The 20,449-nt window shown below is 37.0% G+C and overlaps 1 protein-coding gene across 3 annotated transcripts in view; it reads right to left on the bottom strand.

Moving 5' to 3' along the window:
- Positions 1-20,449, bottom strand: part of Stpg2 (sperm tail PG-rich repeat containing 2) — a 430,378-nt gene that overhangs the window by 148,067 nt on the left and 261,862 nt on the right. For 2 of the 3 annotated variants that reach the window (XM_031375660.1, XM_031375661.1), the window contains one exon: positions 9,314-9,432. The exons of the other annotated variant lie outside the window; for it this stretch is intronic. In XM_031375660.1, coding sequence (XP_031231520.1) covers positions 9,314-9,432 — 119 coding nt within the window. The remainder of the gene's footprint in view (positions 1-9,313; positions 9,433-20,449) is intronic. 3 annotated transcript variants of the gene reach the window in all.

Genomic DNA, 20,449 nt, shown 5'->3' with positions numbered 1-20,449 from the left:
AAAAAAAGAAAGAAAGAAAGAAAGAAAGAAAGAAAGAAAGAAAGAAAGAAAGAAAGAAAGAAAGAGAATAAGGTAAGACAAAATAATTTTTTAAATTATTTTTTGTCCCAAAAGATAGTTTGCTACATCTGGACCTTGTATAACAAAACTATTTTAAGGCCTATATTTTTCAAATACATAGAGGAGTTTAGGAATGAACTGAGGAAGCATGGAAAGAAGAGAAAGAAGAGAAAAGGAGAGAGAATGGGCTGGATAACAACAGTGATTCTTTCACCCTGGTTTCAGCACTGTCACCAAACTCATCAGTGTGACTTTGCCAAATGTCATAAGTGATGGCATCAGTGGATGCATTTTCAAACATGTCTACAAGCTTAGAAATTATATGTTGGAAAGTTAACTGCATTTAAATCACTAACTGTATAGCCACACCCAGAACAGACGAAAGTGTGCGCTTGAATGACCACTTCACTAATATGAATGTGTTAACCAGCCACCACAGCTTAAGCCCTTAGCAAGTTAGTATTGGTAGGATTGCAGAGTTTAGTTTTATCTAAATTAAAGCCTTGAGGTAAAATAACTTTGCCTCTAAAGCCAGTTCCTGGAGCATTTCCCCAGCAACTCCAAAGTAGCAATCACCTGCTGCAAAGCCATAAAATGCTCCCTGCAGCCAGGGACTGCTCCAGCTTAGAGAAAATGTTTTCAGGAAGAGGAAAGGGGTTTGATGGCTCAAACTGCGAGTACTATGACAGAGCTGTCTGTCTTTTACTTTAATAACTTACCACTTTCTTAGTAGATGAGGCAGAACCAATTACAGCTATTACAATAATTGAATCATGACAAATAATTGACAAATGGGTTGTAATAGCCAGACCAATTGCCACAACTGAAAAGTCAGATGTCACAGCTGTCCTTCATGCTCTTCAGTGTGTGCCTATGTTCTTTGAAGGGTGTACAGTGGACTCTACTAAATGACCTTACTGTCCCAAACCCCTTAATGCCCCTTACAGGGAAAGGTGGCCCGCGCTGGTTACTCAAAAGGAAAGAAAACTATTACCAAATTGCAAACTTAAGTTTTACAGTGAGTTTGGAGTAATGTCTTTCAAAGAGAAGGAAATATGCTTTGAGTCATTCTTTCCTAGGCATGGAATGTAAGAGCTAGGTTCGCACTAGGCCTCTGGAGCTACAAGGCCAGCTTGGCTATTAGTTGACAGAAGCCCATGACCTGGTAAATTCAAAGATGCCCCGTGAGTCTTCCCTGGAGTTCTAAGCTGCCAAGCTCGGCTGTATGAGAAAGGAAGAAATTTCCGTCTTTATTCATTTTAATTTTGCACGTAGCTGAGACTAGTATTAATCAGCATGGGCATTTGAAGATTGGAAAATTGATTTAGTTCTCATTAAAATTATGGACATGTAATTTTCTTTACAAAATAATCATGAAAAATACACATGCACAATACTTGGGCCATTAGATACTGTTCTTCTTTTTGTTTTGTTTTTTGTTTTTTGTTTTTCAATACAGGGTTTCTCTGTGTTGTCCTGGCTGTCCTGGTACTCACTGTGTAGATCAGGCTGGCCTCGAACTCAGAAATCTACCTGCCTCTGCCTCCCAAGCACTGGGATTAAAGGCGTGCGTTACTGCCCAGCTGGATACTGTTCTTTAAGGAAATGTTACAGAGCTGATTGTTCAAATGTTTTGTGTATTTCATGCTTTGTATATGTGAATATTATTGACCGAAAAATTCTAAGTGGAAAGCTACACACAAAAAAACACCTCAATAATAATATGTAAAATTCATTTTCACTGATACAGACTTTAAAAGAGTGATTTAGAGTGATTTCAGTTTTCAGTTTTGTAACTGGAACCACTGAGAATCATGCTGTTCATTCAGCATATATAGCTAATAACTGCGTCTTAATGCTGCCTTACTGGGGGAGGTGTGCATGTAGCCATTGGGCTATGCCCTCAACGGAGACTGCAAATCAAACATGTAGAGAGTGCATGGCATTTCTTGGATCTTTTGCTCACATTCAGCAATACCAAGGCAGTCACCATCACAATAATGAATGGAATTTTGCTTTAATAAATTTATCATATGAAGACTTGTTTACTTTGAAAATCATTTAGAGTTCTATGCACTTCTCTCATGCTGCTTTCTCAATGTTGAGACATCTTCTGCTTCTACCATTCTATGTTTCTTTAAAACTTAGGTGTCTGTTACATAACAGCAAAAGACTAAATATAATTTTAAAATTTGAACCATAAAAAGCAATGCATTAGGAGGTATTCTGCTGTTTGTATGCACCTGGACTATTATTAAACTAATTCACTACTATAAAATTGTTGCCATAAGAAAAAGTAAATACTGTGACTAACATCTTGCTGTTAGTTTTTTGAAAAATACGTCTCAAACTTCCTGATTTAACAAACATATTTTTTTAAATAGCAGCATGTACTCTGTACCTAACAATATTCTCCCAGCTCAGTGAATTTTAATAATTCTGAGGAATGTACTATTGCCTCCTTCAGCATAGTAAGGAAAGAAAACAGAGACTATAGCAACTCCTACAGCAAACTGCCTGGACTCATACAGATAGGGTTTTGTAGAAAAAATTAGATTTGAATTCAGGCATCTAATTTTGAATTATTGATGCTAACCACTGTTCTATACACCTTGTTTTGGTTTGGTTTGGTTTGGTTTGGTTTGGTTTGGTTTTTGTTTTTTCGAGACAGGGTTTCTCTGTATAGCCCTGGCTGTCCTTTAACTCACTCTGTAGACCAGGCTGGCCTTGGTCAGAAATCTGCCTGCCTCATGCTTCCCAAGTGCTAGGATTAAAAGTCTGTAGCACCACTGCCCGGCAAAATGTGTAGCCCAGGCTGGCCTTGAACTCGTGATCCTCCTGCCTCTGCCTCCTTCAGCAAATCTATTGGCTAATTTTTCAATTTAACAAAAGAAAACATTAAATCATGAAAATAAGCCAACTGATTGTGGAACCCAGCTTTTGTGCAGACCAGCTACGGCATCATGTAGAAAGAAGCAGAAATGCCATTTCATCAACTGTCTCACATTTTTTTTGGATATTTTCTTTATTTACATTTCAACTATTATTCCCTTTCTTGGTTTCCCCTCTGCAAACTCCCTATCCCATCCCCCTCCCATAAGTTGCCATAATTATTTTATTATTATTACTTTTACCTTATGGATATACCAGTTCATTTCTACCTCATAAGTATTGATTCTGTTTGATTTAGTCTCTGAAAATCTAAAACCAAAAACAGAAAATATGTTCCTTGAGCACTATAGCAATCTGGTAGAATATGTGAATATTTTAATCATAAAGAGATATTTGGAGTTTTGTGAATAGATGAGGCATGTGAAGATGTATGGAGTAAGGAAGTCAGACAAAAGGGGTCAATAAAATATCACAATACATTTTTATAAAATATGAAAATGTTATGGGAGATTTCTTTTTAGATAAGCAAAAATTGATAGAGAAAAATAAAATATTATATACAAACTCACTGAATCACCAAAATAGACAAAACTTTTGGCAAGCTATTGTTTTCCTTTGTATATAAATGAAATGAATTTGGACCTGTATATGAATAAGGATTCGAAAGTTCAAATACTACTTTTCTCTTCTTTGAATTATAGACACTGAAGATTTCTGAGTACAATTGTTACTAGATATTAGAAAATACTGAGAGTTATAGTAATATGAATTAAACTAAAATCAAATTTATTCTTAATCATGAAAATGTCTCTCTTCGATAGATTTCTGGTAAATTTCAAATAAACAGTAATAGAGAGCACACATACATGTATCCACACATGATTTTGATATCAGATAAAGCATAGTTCTAAGAATGTTTCCCAAAATATAAGTATTAGTCTGTGCAATAAATGTGTATTAACATTTTGTAAATAGAAGCAGTCATCAAAAATCTCCCAAACAAAAATGCACAGGGTCAGATGGTTTTTGAGCAGAATTCTACCAGATTTTTAAAGAAGAGCTAATACCAGAACTCCTCATATAATTCCACAAAAAAGAAACAGGAGGAAAACTACCTAATTTATTCTATAAGGCCACAGTTACCATGATAGCTAAGCTACACAAAGGCTCAACAAAAAAAAAAAAGAAGAAAGAAAATTTTAATCCAATTTTGCTTATGAAGATTGACAAAAATATACTCATTAAATTCTTCCAAACTGAATCCAGGAACACATCAAAAACACCATTCACCATAAGCAAGTAGGTGTCATCTCAGGGATACAAGAATGGTTCAATAAATGAAAATTCACCATTGTAGTCCACTATATAAACAAACTCAAAGAAAAAAACCATATGATGATTTCATTAGATGCTGAATAAAAGCTTTGACAAAATTCATCACCCACTTCATGTTAAAAGTCTTGGAAAGATCATGAATTCAAGGCCCATACCTAAAAATAGTAAAAGCAAACATACAAAAAAAATACCAAAAAAATACAGCAAACCATTAGCTAACATCAAACTAAATGAAGAAAAACTTGAAGCAATCCCACAAAAATCAGGGACTAGAGGAGGATGCTCATCCTCTCCCTATCTAGTCAATATATGTATTTGAAGTTCTAGCCAGAGCAATTAAAAAACAAAAGAAGGTCCAAAGGGATACAAATTGGAAAGGAAGAATTCAAATTATCACTATTTACAGATGCTATGATAGTATACTTAAGTGACCCCAAAAAATCCACCAGAGAATTCCTAAAGCTGATAAACAACTTCAGCAAAGTGGCTGGTTATAAAATTAACTCAAACAAATCAGTATCATTCCACTACTCAAAGGATAAACAGGCTGAGAAAGAAATTAGGGAAATGACACCCTTCACAATAGTCACAAATAATATTAGATATCTTGTTGTGACTCTAACCAAGAAAGGGAAAGATCTGTATGGCAAGATCTTCAAGTCTCTGAAGAAAGAAGTTGAAGAAGATCTCAGAAGATGGAAAGCTCATCCATACTCATGGATCTTCAGAATTAATATAGCAAAATTGCCATCTTCCTGAAAGCAATCTACAAATTCAATGCAATCCCCATCAAAATTCCAACTCAATTCTTCATAGAGTTAGAAAGAGCAATTTGCAAACTCATTTGGAATAAGAAAAAAACCCAGGATAATGAAAACTCTTCTCAACAATAAAAGAATTTCAGAGGGAGTGACCGTCCCTGACCTCAAGCTATACTATAGAGCAATAGTGATAAAAATAGTGTCTTGATACAGAGACAGGCCGATAGATCAGTGGAATAGAATTTGAAGACCCAGAAATGAACCCACACACCTATGGTCTCTTGAGTTTTGACAAAGAAGCTAAAACAATCCAGTGGAAAACAGACATTTTCAACAAATGCTGCTGATTCAACTGGCAGTCAGCATGTGGAAGAATGCAAATTGATCCATTCTTATCTCCTTGTACAAAGCTCAAGTCCAAGTGGATCAGGGACCTCCACATAAAACCAGATATGCTGAATCTAATAGAAGAGAAAGTGGGGAAGAGCTTTGAACACATCTGCACAGGGGAAATTTCTTAAACAGGACACCAATGGCTTATGCTCTAAGATCAAGAATTAACAAATGGGACCTCATAAAATTACAAATTGAGGGATGGGTCTGCCCACTCCTTTTGTAACGTAAAGGACTCTGTCAGTAGAACAAAACAGCAACCAATAGATTGGGAAAAGATCTTTACCAATCCTACATCTCATAGAGGGTTAATATCCAATATATACAAAAAACCAAGAAGTTAGACTCCAGAGAACCAAGTAACCCTATTAAAAAAAAAATGGTATACAGAGCTAAACAAAGAATTCTCAACAAAGAATTTCAAATGGACAAGAAGCACCTAAAGAAATGTTCAACATCCTTAGTCATCAGAGAAATGTAAGCCAAAATGACTCTGCAGTTCCACCTCACACCAGTCAGAATGGCTAGGATGAAAAACTCAGGTGATAGCAATGCTGGCAAGGATGTGGAGAAAGGGGCTTCGTCCTCTATTGTTAATGGGATTTGCAGCAGGTACAACCATTTTGGAAAAATATTCTGGCAGTTCCTCAGAAAATTGGACATAGTACTCCCTAAGGATCCAGCTATCCCACTCCTGGATATATACTCAAAAGATGTTCTAACATATAACAAGAACACATGCTTCACTATGTTCATAGCATCCTTATTTAAATAGTCAGAGGCTTGAAACAACCCAGATGTCCCTCAACAGAGCTTGGATAAAGAAAATATGGTACATTTACACAATAGAATACTACTCAGCAATTAAAAACAATAACTTCATGAAATTCTTAGGCAAATGGATGGAACTAGAAAATATCATCCTAAATGAGGTAATCCAGTCACAAAAGAACACACACGGTATGTACTCAGTGATATGTGGATATTAGGCAAAAAGTTCAGAATACCCCCGATACAACTCACAGACCATATGAAGTTCAAGAAGTAAGACCAAAGTGTGCATGCTTCCTTCCTTCTTAGAAGGGGAACAAGTGGAGGGGTACCCAGAAAGGGGGATATCATTTGAGATGTAAATGAATGGAATGATGAAAGAAAAGAAGGGCAAACAAAATACCAGCAGGAGGGAGAGGGTAGGAGAGACTTGGGAGGAAGAAAAGAGGGGGAAGAGGAAAAGGAGGGCAGGATCAGGTATGTGAGGAGATGAAGGTGATATACAGAGGGTCAGGAAATTGAACAGAGGTGTGTAGCAATTGGGGAATGAGGAACTGGGGGATATCGACCAGAATGTCCCAGATGCCAGGAAAGCAAGAGTCTTCCAGGACCCAACAGGGATGATATTAGCTGAAATGTCCAACAAAGGGGAGAGAAAACCTGCAGAGACCATACCCAGAGGTTAGACAAGGCCCCTGGTTGAGGAATGGGTCCACCCACTCATCTCCAAAATTTTAACAAAAAATTGTTCCTTTCTAATGGAAATACAGGGGCAAAGAGTGCAGCAGAGACTGAAGGAAAGACCATTCAGAGACTGTCCCACTTGGGGATCCATTCCACATGCAGTCACCAAACCCAGACACTATTGCTGATATCAAGAAACTGTTTGCTGACGGTAGCCTGATACAGCTGTCTCCTGAGAGGCCAACCATCAGACTAAGCACGGGGACCCCAATGGAAGAGTTAGGGGAAGGACTAAAGGACCTGAAGGAGTTTGCAACCCCATAGGAAGAACAATATTAACCAACCAGACCCCCCCCCCATAGCTCCCAGGGACTAAACCATCAACCACAGAGTATACATGGAGGGCTCATGGCTTTAGCTAGATATGTAGCAGAGGAATGTATTATCTGGCACCACTGGGAGGAGAGGCCCTTGGTCCTGTGGAGACTTGATGCTCCAGTATAGGGAAATGCTAGGGTGGTGAGGCAGGAGTGGGTGGGTGGATGGGTGGGGGAGCACCCTCATAGAAGCAGGGGGAGGGGGAAAGGCTGAGTTTGTGGAGGGGAAACCAACAAAGGGGTAACAGTTGAAATGTAAATAAATAAAATATCCAATAAAAAAATTAACATTGCTAAAACATAGAAAGTACAGTCCTGAGGGGTGGCACATGCCTTTAATCCCAATACTTGGGAAGCAAAGGCAGGTGAATTTTTGTGAGTTCAAGGCCAGCATGGTGCATAGAGGAAGTTCCAGGACAGGGAGAAACCCTGTTCCAAAAAAACCAAATACGTGTGTGTGTGTGTGTGTGTGTGTGTGTGTGTGTGTGTGTGTGTATTGCAAAAGCCACTGCTACAGTGGACCAAAAAGAATACAAATAGAATAAGAAGTTACAGTGTACACTGATTAACCCCAAATATAAAAGATCAGAGAACAGAGGAAGAAAGGAGCAAAGGACATGTAAAGTATCCACGAAAAGATTTTAAATTACAAGAAAAAGGACTTACCTGTCAAATAATGTAATATTAAACGCTTTCAGTCTAAGATTTATAAACTGGACATAAATATGAGCTGAAAGATCTGCTACTTGCAAGAACATCATTTTGATAAATAAAAAAAAAAGGCACAGGAAGGAACAAGTGTGACACATTGCCACTAAAATGGGAACACAAAGTCAGTAGGGGTGTTTTTGTTTGTGTTGCACAAAACCTATAGGAGCTATGGAATTCATTCCACTAGAAAAAAAAAAAAAACTTTAGCTGAAGCACAAGAAGATCCCATGAATAATGCCAGTGTTTGTGGGGAATTATGGAGTTGGCCTGGTCTAGCTACGTTGAGAAACATGCATCATGAGTTTTTCAAGAGCCCATCACTCCTGGGGTAGTATGCCTTTAGTTCCAGAGAAATGGAGGCACTCCTTCAGGCAGTGAAGCCCTCACACCACCTTTTGATTCTTCACATTCCTTAGAAGCCAACAAACCACATAGAAGTTTGAAAGGACAATTGGTCTTAGTCATTAATCTTGTCTACCCTTCATAGCTTGAAAAACACCATTGTATCCTGGCAACCACCATTATATCCTGTTTCTGGTAAGGTATAAGAAGTCTGCTTGCTTGCAATAAACTTGTCTCAGCCTCAGCCCTGCTGACACATCTCCATCCAGGCCTTGTTAAGATTCATTTATCATCGGCCATGTTAAGTAGCCTTAACCCAGTTAATAAGTGCTGGAATTTACAAGCACTCATTAAATATCATACAAAATACACTCAAAAGTATTATAAAGACCTAATATGATCACAATAACCACCATATTATACAGAAAGTCCTCATTCTGGAAGACTGTCATTCATTATGAAGGCAACATATATTAAAATATTAAATATATAAATACACATTTTTAAAAGTAGGAAACATCCAAATACTTTTTATATTTACAGGAAATTATATGTGGCAATGCTATAGAGGACATATGTAAACTTAATACAATGTTAAATTTATAATTCTTCAATAGTTTTTCTTAAAGTGTCAAAATACATCTCTTTTTTCCCATGGAACACATTTGCTTTATTAATATTAGCAATTCTGACTTTAATAGCACAGGTGTATTTAATTGCCTCAAAATAATACAATTCAAATCTATTCAGTGTTCAAAATAGGAGCCTGGAAAGAAAAATCAGGCTTTGTTTCACTGTAAAATCCTATAGGTGAAGATTTAACATGTCCAGGGGAAGAATAAGTCCTCCAAAGTGTCTTACTCAAGTATGAGATTCTGATTTGTTAATAAGATCAATAAACCAGTAAGAATAACTCAATAACACATGCTCTCTACTTTCTAGAAGCAATTCTATTCATGCCATAGCTAAGAGAAAGCCTTGACAAACCTCATATGTCGTAGGGCCAGGAGAAAGCTTGCCATGAAACTCTTCAAAACGCTTTGGTCCTTTAACGAATGTGACTATGGCACCAGACTTCATTAAAATAGGACTGTATGTTGCAGGCCCTAAGAGAAAATAAACATAAATTTAAAGTAGATTTGCACTTCTTGGCTTTAGTTGGTTACCTACCACTCTTAGGTTTCTGATCATAACCTCCAAAATAAGGAACAGATGTTCTGTAGTTCATCTCAACAGTTAAGGACGTTCAACCATGATGAGCATAAAATGATGCTGATTTGTTCAGTTGTTAAATGTATGAAAACAATTTCAACTAAGAAGACAAAACTACTTCCTCAAGATAAACATTATAAAAAATATACTTCATCATTTATTCCCCAAATATTGATTCCCATTGAGGGAGGGGGTTATGGCAGTTGCATTTAGAAAGATTAAAAAGCCTCAAAAAGGCAGACAAACAGGTTATGCCTGTAATTTCAACTCCAGGGAATCGAATCTTCTAGCTTCTGCAGGCACACACAGGAAGAAGAAAGAAACAAAAAGAAAGGAGGGAAAGAAGGAAGAAAGGGAAGGAGGGAGGAAGGAAGGAAGAAAGGAAGGGAGAGAGGGAGGGAGGGAAGGAGGGAAGGAGGAACAGAAGGAGGGAAGGAAGGAGGAAAAGAGGGAGGGAAGGAGGGAGGAAGAAAGGAAGGAAGGGAGGGAGGAGGGAAGGAAGGAAAGAATGGAGGAAGGAGGAAGAGAGGGAGGGAAGGAGGAACAAAGGGAGGGAAGGAGGGAGAGAGGAAGGAAGGGAGGAAGGAAGGAGGGAAGGAAGAAAGAAGGAAAGAAAGAAGGAAGGAAGGAAGGAAAGAAGGAAGGAAGGAAAAGAAAGGCAGGAAGGAGGGGGATCTTTTTCAATGGAGAAAACAAAGATATTGGGTATCTATGAAAATAGTAATCTTACAAAAGTAATGACCTAAACAAGGGAACACAGAAGGAAGACATTAAAGAGGAACACCTGACTTTGTTAATGAGTTATGCATGAAAGTTGTAAATGTGTCCAAGTAATAATATCAAAAGGACAAAGCTCAGTAGGAAACTGATCTGGAGATCAAGAATCCACTTAATCACATAGGAGAAATGGGCGAGACTAAAGGTTAAGAGACCAACAGAAGAAAAGGGAGTGAAGAAAAAGACAAAGAGAATCTAGTGAACAGATTGTGACTAAATTTATACGGCTTTATTTATGTATGTATGTACATCCCCAAACAGCCCCTACTCCCAGCTCCTGCCTCACAGAGTCCCTACCCCCATCTCCCATCCTCTTCTACTCTGAGAGGGTGGAGAACCCCTAAGTATACCTCCTCCTGGGCACATCAAGTCTCTGCCAGATTAGACACATCCTCTCCCACAGAGGCCAGACAAGGCACCCTAATGGGGGAACTTATACCACAATCAGGCTACAGTTTTAGGAAGAGCCTCCACTCCAGTTTTGGGGGAGATCCACATGGAGACCGAGCTGCATCTACTGCGTATGTGCTGTAGGCCTAATTCGAGCCAGTGTATGTTCTGTGGTTGTTGGCTCAGTCTCTGTCAGCTCCCAAGGGTCCAAGTTACTTAACTCTGTGGATCTTTCTGTGGGGTTCCAATTCCCTTCAGGGCCTTCAATCCATCCCCCACCTTTTCCGTAAGTCTCTGACTTCTGTTCAATCTTTCCTCTATTCAATGTCCATCTATTTCAGTCAGCTGATGGATAGAGCCTCTCATAGAACAGTTATGCTAGGCTCCTGTGTGCAAACATAACAGAGTGTCATTAATAATATCAAGGATTGGTGCTGGCTAATGGGATGGGTTTCAAGTTGCCCCAGTCATCAGTTGGCCATTCCTTCAGTCTCTGCCCATTTTGGTTCCTCCATTTCTTTTAGACAGGTCAAGTTTTGGGTCAAAAGTTGTGTGGGTGGGTTGGAATCCCCATCTCTCCCCATCTCCAGGGGTCCTGCCTGGCTACAGGAGGTGGCCTCTTCACATTCGATGTCACTACGGTTAAGCATCTTGGCTAAGGTCACCTGCATTGACTCCTGGGAGCCCCCCACCCCATCCCAGGACTTTGGAACTTCCTAATTTCATTCTCCTGGCACTCTGGGCCTCTCGTCTCTCTAGAAATTCTTTTATTGTTCAGCATTATATTGGCTATCCTGGGTTCTTTGTTTCTCCGTATGATGTTGAAAATTGCTCTTAAAGGTCTGTAAAAGTTTCGATGGAACTTTGATGGTTATTGCATTGCATTTGTAGATTGCTTTTGGTAAGATGGTTATTTTCACTATGCTAATCCTACCAATACATGAGCATGGGAGATCTTTCCGTCTTCTGATATCTTCTTCAAATTCTTTCTTCAGGGACTTGAAGTTCTTCTAACAAAGATCTTTCTCTTTCTTGCTTAGAGTTGCACTGAGATATTTTATACTATTTGTGGCTGTTGTGAAGGGTGTTGTTTTCCTAATTTCTTTTTTTATTGGATATTTTATTTATTTACAACTCAAATGTTATCCCCTTTCCTGGTTTCCCCTCTAGAAACTCTCTATCCCATTCCTCCTTCCCCTGCTTCTATGAGGGTGCTCCCCTACCCACTCACCCACCCACTCCTGCCTCCCCGCCCTGGCATCTGCCCATTTATCATTTGTGTAAAGGAAGGCTGCTTATTTCTTTGAGTTAATTTTTATCAAGCTGAATGCTGAAGTTGTTTATCAGCTGTAGAAGTTCTCTGGTAGAATTCTGAAGATAACATATATACTATCATATCATCAGAAAATACATACCTTGACTTCTTCCTAATTGTATCCCTTTGATCTCCTTTTGTTGTCTTATTGCTCTAGCTATAACCTCAAGTACTGTATTGAATAGGTAGGGAGAGAGTGGGCAGCCTTTTCTTGTTCCTGAAGCAGCTGGGATTGTTTATGTTTCTCTCCATTTAATTTGATGTTGGCTACTGGCTTGATGGACAGTGCTTTCATTATATTTGAGCATGTGCCTTGCATTTCTGATCTCTCCAAGACATTTAACATGAAGGCGTATTGACTTTTGTTGAAGGCTTTTCAGCATCTACTAAGATGATCATGTGATTTTTCTTTCAGCTTGTTTATATAGTGGATTACAATGATGAATTTTCATTTATTGAACCATCCCAGCGTACCTGAGATGACACCTATTTGATTATGGTGAATGGTGTTTTTAATTTGTTCCTGAATTCAGTTTGTGAGAATTTATTGAGTATTTTTGCCTCAATCTTCATAAATGAAATTGGATTGAATTTCTCTTTCCTTGTTGAGCCTTTGTGTGGTTTAGATATCAGGGTAACTGTAGTCTTATTGAATAAATTTGGTAGGTTCCCCCTTTTCTATTTTGTGGAACTCTTTGAGGAGTTTTGGTATTAGCTCTTCTTAGAAAGTCTGGTAGAACTCTGCACTAAAACCATCTTGCCCTGAAAGTTTGTGTTTGGGAGACTTTTAATGACTGCTTCTATTTCCTTGGGAGTTATGAGACTGCTTAGATAATTTACCTGATCTTGAGTTAACTTTGGTGAGTGGTATATGTCTAAAAAAATAATCCATTTCATTTTCCAGTCTTGTGGAGTATAGGCTTTTGAAGTAAGACCTAATGATTTTTTTTAATTTCCCCAGTTTCTGTTGATATGTTTCTTTATTTCTGATTTTATTAATTTAAATACTGTCTCTGTGCCTTTACTTGGGTCAGATAAGAGTTTGTCTATTTTGTTGATTTTGTCAGAGAACCAGTTCTTGGTTTTGTTGATCCTTTCTATTGCTCTCTTTCTTTCTAATTGATTGATTACAGCAATAAATTTGATTATTGCCTGTCATATACTCCTCTTGGGTTGTTTGCTTCTTTTTGTTCTAGAGCTTCCAGGTATGCTGATAAATTGCTAGTTTGAGATTTCTTCAAACTTTTTATGAAGGCACTTACTGCTATGAACTTTCCTCTTAGCACTGCTTTCATTGTGTCCCATAAGTTTGAATATGTTATGCCTTCATTTTTGCTGAATTCTAGGAAGTCTTTAATTTCTTCATTTCTTCCCTGGCCAAGTTATTGAGTAGAGAGTTGTTCAGTTTCCATAAGTTTGTGGGCTTTCTGTTGTTTCTGTTGTTGTTGAAGTCTATGCTTAATCCATGGTAATCTGATAGAATGCATGGTGTTATGTCAATCTTCTTGTATCTGTTGAGGCTTGCTATGTGCCCAATTATATAGTCAGTTTTGGAGAAGGTTCTGTGAGGTGCTGAGAAAAAGGTGTATTGTTTTATTGTGGGGTGAAAGGTTCTGTGAGGTGTCTATTAAATCCATTTGGTTCCAAGCATCTGTTTGTTTCACTGTTTCTGTGTTTAGTTTCTGCTTGCATGACCTGTCCATTGGTGAGAGTTGGGTGTTGAAATCTACCACTATTAATTTGTAGGGCTCAAGGTGTGATTTGAGATTTAGTAAAGTTTCTTTTACAAATGTTGGTATCCTTGCATTTGGGGCATAGATGTTCAGAAAAATCATCTTGTAAACTCTTCCTTTGATAAGTATGAAGTATCTTTTCCCATCTCTTTTGACAAATTTTAGTTGAAAGTTTATTTGACAAGATTAGAATGGCTACTCCAGCTTGTTTCTTGGTTCCATTTGCTTAGAAAACCTCTTTCCAGCACTTTACTCTGAGGAAGTATCCATCTCTGTTTCTGAGGTGTTTCTTGTATCCAGCAGAATGATGGAATCCATTTCTATGTCCAGTCTGTTAGCCTGTGTCTTTTGGGGAAATGAATTCAATGATATTGAGAAATATTAATGACCAATGATTGTTATTTCCTGTTATTTTGATGCTGGATGCTAGAAGTGTTAATAAGTACTGGAATGTACAAGTGCTCATTAAATATCCTACAAAATAAACTCAAAGGTATTATAAAGACCTAATATGAGCACAATAACCATTATTTTATACAGATTTAAGCCATACTCTCAAAAGGTCCTTATTTTGGAAGACCATCATTCGTTATAAAGGCAAATGACATATATTAAAATATTCCTCAGGTAATACTATGTCCAATTTTCTGAGGAACCATCAGACTGATTTAGAGTGGTTGTACCAGCCTGCAACCCCATCAACAATGAAGGAGTGTTCTTTTTTCTCTACATCCTTACCAGCATCTGCTGTCACCTGAGATTTTTGATCTAAGACATTCTGACTGTTGTGAGGTGGAATCTCAGGGTTGTTTGGATTTGCATTTCTCTGATGACCAAAGATGTTGAACATTTCTTTAGGTGCTTCATGGCCATTCAGCATATCTCAGCTGATAATTCTTTGTTTAGATTTGTATCCCATTTTTAATAGGGTTATTTGATTCTCTGGAGTCTAACTTCTTGAGTTCTTTGTATATATTGGCTATTTATGAGCATGCATTCTTTATTCTTTCAAGTCTAATAGCTTTTAGAATTAATACATCCATATAAATCAGTTTAATCTTTTTCTCATTGTAATACAGCATTTCAAAATTTGGAAAAGACATCCAAACTCTAGTTCAAACACTCCATAGCAACTGAATTAACAGTTATCAAAGTATCATTGTAGAAAGCTAGTGGATAGTGACCAACCAAGGCACATGTATTTTAAGATATCTCTTCTTACTGTAAAGTAACAATATAAGTGACTCTAGGATAATGTAATTTGTACGGAACTAGAATATAGTAGAATAACAAATATATATTTAAACAAAATATCTTGTTATAGACTTTCATATACAAATTCAGCTATACATAGAAAAATCCATGGATTGCTGCAGTAACCAGAGAAGAACTGCCATTGAAAATGGTCTATATAATTCAAGTTGGTTGATTGACAACTACAACTGTACTAACCTAGATTGACAAAGGATAATGCAACAGGTAAGGCTATTATCCAAGCATTATTTTACTGAGACATTTTATTTCCAATTATGAAGAAACCTAGTATACCCTCTGCACTCACTACTATGCTACAATAGATAAGCATGTTTGCTAATTGCTATACAGATTCTTTATATATTCTGCACATGTATGTATGCATTCTGCATACACACATACATACAGATATACAGAAGAAATTCTTAATGAATAATTTAATAGATTTGATTCTTTTGTTGGACTTCCTTTGAGGAGCATTAGGTAAAGAAAAATATTTCATCATTCATTTTCTTGCACTTTAGCACTTGGTCTGTTTTAAGCTATAGAGTATTAAAAAGCTTTATTCCACTTAGACTTAAGATACATTTCCAATTATGTATACTTCTGCTCATATGATACAGGTCAAAGACTTACATCACTACGCCAGCTCTGATTCACAGCTGGATTATGCAGAATACATCTCCTATTTATATACCAAAATGCCACGTTTTAATCACAGGTTTTAGAAGAGGAAAACTTCTCATCTAACACCTATGAAAAGTCTGCCTGAATTCTGACTCGTATATAATAGGAAATTCTATAGCAGGTGATTCTTATAATTACATATTTTCCAGCCCTCTGCCAATTCAGGCTCTATGAAATGTCACCCAATGCCACAGGGCAAAAACAGAAGGGAACAGAAACACTGAGTAATCTAAAATAAAAATCTGTGCTCACAGCCCTTCAGTGTGACCATTTTGGTACATAAGAGTGGACTCTAAAATAACCACTTCTATATAAAGCTGGAAGTCTTTGATTAAAAAATGGCTGCCTCCATACTGAGTCAAAATTTAGAAATCATGAAATCATTCTTACAAATAATAAACTCCTTGTCCTATAAAATGACAGAAACTCTCTTAAAAGTAAAGATTCCATATGTGGGCACAGTTTTATGAATTAAAAAATTGAGAAAATTGCTTATTTGAGAAGCTTGGTTTTAAAATAGCAATTACAGAGTTCATGTTTTACACAACTTATTTTCTCATAGTGGCTTGATTATTTGGTTTTACAAATGAAAAACTATCAAAGACAAAAAGATGAGTCCACAAGCATGCCACCAATCCACAAGCATGCCACCAGTACTAGAGACATGTTTGACTGACCGTTTTCAACTGTATCGAAGATTCAATTTGATTCAATGGTACTTCAGATTATGAACCAGTGTCTCAGTCTATTAAACTGAATTTGCAGAGAATGAAAAAAATGTAGTCTAAATCTACATAAATTTTAAGTAGAATTCTCATTAACTTCTCTGTCCAAACTCAAACTAATGTTGCATACACATTCTGTTGGTTGCAGGTTTCAATCTTTACTGAATGAACCATCTCTCCTGCCCAGCACTTTTACATATTCAAAGACAGAAGGCATAAAGATAGTGATTCTTTAAATACTTCCTTAAATATTGAATATTTACATCTTACGGATGGTATCTTAAAGTTACTATAGAACATCAGGAAATGCCTGTCAAAGGTCCTTAAGATATGGGATATTATAGTACACTCCAAACTAAGTAGATTAGGGAATTAGTCTACGTAAACCATATTCTGTTAAAACACTGTTCTTCAGGTTGATTAAGCATTTGTCACTGCTGTGACATATAAATATTGACATAAATATTCATTGATATAAAGCTTCAGTCAGCAATGGCTGTCTATTTGTATGTCTTTGCAGTATACACTTATCAAAATGTGCACCTATTAACTCTGTAAAATAACTTTTTAAACTGCTTCTAAAATAAAGTTTTTTCTTATTTTCTGGTAATATAAGTACTTTGTTTTCAAATTTCATTAGAATCAAGGATGTAAGCGTTACAACCCAGTATTCCAGTACGAATTATAGGAACCCAGTGGAAGGGAAAACATCTTTGATTTAAAACCCACTGTGTTGCAGTCCATCAATATGTAACTCATGAGTGCTTTTGATTAATAACTGAACAATTTGATCAAATTTCACAAATTTCAAGCATTAAAATTTTCCTCAAGGTAAATAGAAGACCCAACTGACCTGAAATACAAGTAGCAATTTTCCCTCCATAAGTAAATTTTGGGTTTATATTCATCTGCTCATTTTTTAAATTCATAGGCAAAATTTAATTTGTAGCCAAGAAAATTATTTAATGAAAAAATAAAATAAGTCTCAACATGATCACAGTGTTCTGGGATCACTATTACATCAACAGTGGCTCAATTTGGACTCAATTAGCAAAGCTTAATTTTCAATAACATTTTCATCTCTGAGAATAATATAAATAAAGGTCAAAGTAATATTATCCATCCTTGTGAGACATATCACGTTGGAAATCAGGCAAATTCTATTCTTTAAAGAGAAATACCAGCTTTAATCTTACAATAATGGAAATATTAGATTAAGCTAATTAAGCCAATTAAAATATCATACATGAGCTATGATTTAAAAGAAACACAAAAGAAAACAAGAGATTTTTCCATTGTAACCATCATTTTCTCAACTCTGCATAAAGCTAGATATGCTGCTCAGAGAGAAGGGAATCTTACTGAAAGGCAATTAAGGAAATGTAAAACCTTAATTTGTTGCATACATTAACAAAATCTGAATACGAAGCAAAAATATATAAAATTTAAAAAGATGCAATAACCTTCGTGCTTTGCTGTCATCTATTTTTAATGAATATGGTGGTACCTGCCTATGATCAAAAGAATCATTGAGTTTGAGTTTGGCCTGGCCTATATGCAGAGGTGTAATGAAGGAAATAGTTAACTTATGAATTTCAAGTATCTCAGTAAGCTTTGTACTCCTTTTTAGCCAATACCTATGTGCAGCTTTAAGTCTGAATAAGACCTTTTCTTCACAGAGCAGGGCTCTGTGCCTACTGTGATCCCCTGAGCACGCTGAACTGGCATGAAGGACCACAGTCCACTGTTACAGGGAAGACAGGAATCTAGACATCAGTGGAACAGGCCTGTGTCTCCTTCCGGTAGAGAGTTAGTCATCCTACAAGGGGCCATGGGACTTGGCTGGATGTACCAAGGGTATAACATTTCCTTTTTCTTGTCTTATTCTTCATTCAGACGATTGCTAGAGCCAAAGTTGTCTTTAAATCAGAGGTTTGGGCTTCCTTAACCTTTCTCCAATACCTTATCCCTACCATGCAGTGGTAGACTTTTATTATGTGGAAATATCTCAAATAGCAAAGCTTTCTCTCTATTCTCCATGCTCCTCCCCTGGCAACAGTTTCCAGATGGACTGCTCACTTGCCTCGAAGTTTTCCTTTGAAATGCTAACAAATTGTCTGTTCTTGGGCTTCCATTTGAGTCTTTTTAGTTTTTTTTTTTTTTTCATTGATGATATCAAGAACTTCAAGATGGATACCTAAAAGACTTTTATGTCATCATGTGACAGCTGCTCCAGAACTCCCTAGGATTCCTGGTAACAGCTTTTTCATGCCTTTCTTTATTTGGTACAGAATGCAAATCCCTCCCTATAACCGTAGATGGAACCACTACCATAAGAATTCCACAAGTGTTCTTCCAAATTTCTTCTCAAATACTACAACCAACACTAACAGCAGTAGGATTGTATAATATCACAATTTCTTTCAAATAGTTAAAGGGTTTCTTATTGTGCATCATACCTATAATGCATGGAACTTTTTTTTTTTTTACAGAATACTCATTTATACCTGAACTTATTTCATAGCTTGAAATGTCAGGTACTGAAAATGAAGATATTCATACTTAGCCTCATGCATTTTAACCTAGTCCTCTTAAAATGTAGTACATGGACCACAAGCATCAGAATTACGCAAGTGTGGTTTTGTGTTGGTTTTGTGGTGTTTCTAGACATCTTCGCCTGGACCCAGCCAGCCTCATCATGCTGCTTCAGCTTGAGGAAGGCTTGCATTACATGTATGAGCTATCACAAGGTTGTGCCCAAATTAATCTTAAAATGCAGGTTCTTTTGACCATCCACCCCACTAGAATTAAGTTGTGTTTTATGCAAAACAGACCAAGAAAATAGAATTTCACTGAAACCCTTTCTTTTAGACCTCTGACCTACAGTTTAGATTCTTTTCTGCCTAAAATATATTTAAGTATCAAAAACTTTCCACCTCAAATCGTCAAAAGAAATGCTGATGCTGAGAATCTATCTTCTTAAAACCCAGATGAGCACATAATTGCTTCTAGAAGGCTAACTCCGTTGCACCCACCCATGGCAGAGTCTCAATAATCTCAGGACATAGCAGAATCATGGAAGGGAGGGATCTCTGGGAGTCCCTTTGATCTATTCTTAAGACTTTAGGGTGTTTTACTTTCTTCTTAGTAGCTGTCTAGAGCATGAACTTCTTAAATCATATTTCTATTTCAAATGTCAAAATCATATTCAGATTGAATTCTACATGTGACTTTGTAAGCACTTTAAGAACAATTGGTTTAAAGACAGAAGTAAGTGATAGAGACTGGTATTGGAGAAGCAGGAATGGGACTTGCACTGAGCTATGTTTTTGACAGTACTGATGTTTTGCAGACATGTCCTCCTACCTCAACCTTGGGCCAGTTTTGTAAATATATTTCATAATCCTTTGAGCTTTAATCTTTTTGAGAATGACTGTATTTTTCCCTCCATTATTTTACCCTGGTGTTTTCCAGGATAAGTCTTAAATATGAAGTCAAGTTCAATCTTTCTCTTTACTTGTTATGTGACTTTGGTAAATCCTCTAAACTTGTTAAGTTTTAGTTTGCTCCTTTGTGAAGGAGGGGTGAAATTGCCCCGAGAAGCTAAGCATCCATCAGATGCTATACAGTGAGTATGAGCACAAGTCTAAGCTGACTAATCCTTAGAGCATCACTGAGGAGAATGGAGACATCACTTAAAGGCTAACAGTGTACCAAGGCTACACTGTGAACTACCTCTTCCTGTGCCTTCACATTGCCTTCAGGGTTGCTAGCACCTTCGAAAACACCACACTTTCCAGAGGAATGTCAAATGCCCTGCTCCCCCTGAATGTGGTATGTTCCTAACAGTTGAATGGTTATAATAAACTGGAGTTTATTATAAATTATTATGATAAATTAATGGATTTTGCCACTGGGTATACTTTCCATTTTATATCTTTATTTTAAAAGTTCAACATATAAACACACCTAACAAAAACAAAAATGCTACAGTTCTAAAATTCTTTTAATCTGCCACAGTGCCTGATAT

The sequence above is a fragment of the Mastomys coucha genome, unplaced genomic scaffold (genome assembly GCF_008632895.1).
Source record: "Mastomys coucha isolate ucsf_1 unplaced genomic scaffold, UCSF_Mcou_1 pScaffold16, whole genome shotgun sequence".
Taxonomy (NCBI): domain Eukaryota; kingdom Metazoa; phylum Chordata; class Mammalia; order Rodentia; family Muridae; genus Mastomys; species Mastomys coucha.
This window is presented reverse-complemented; position numbering and strand designations above follow the sequence as displayed.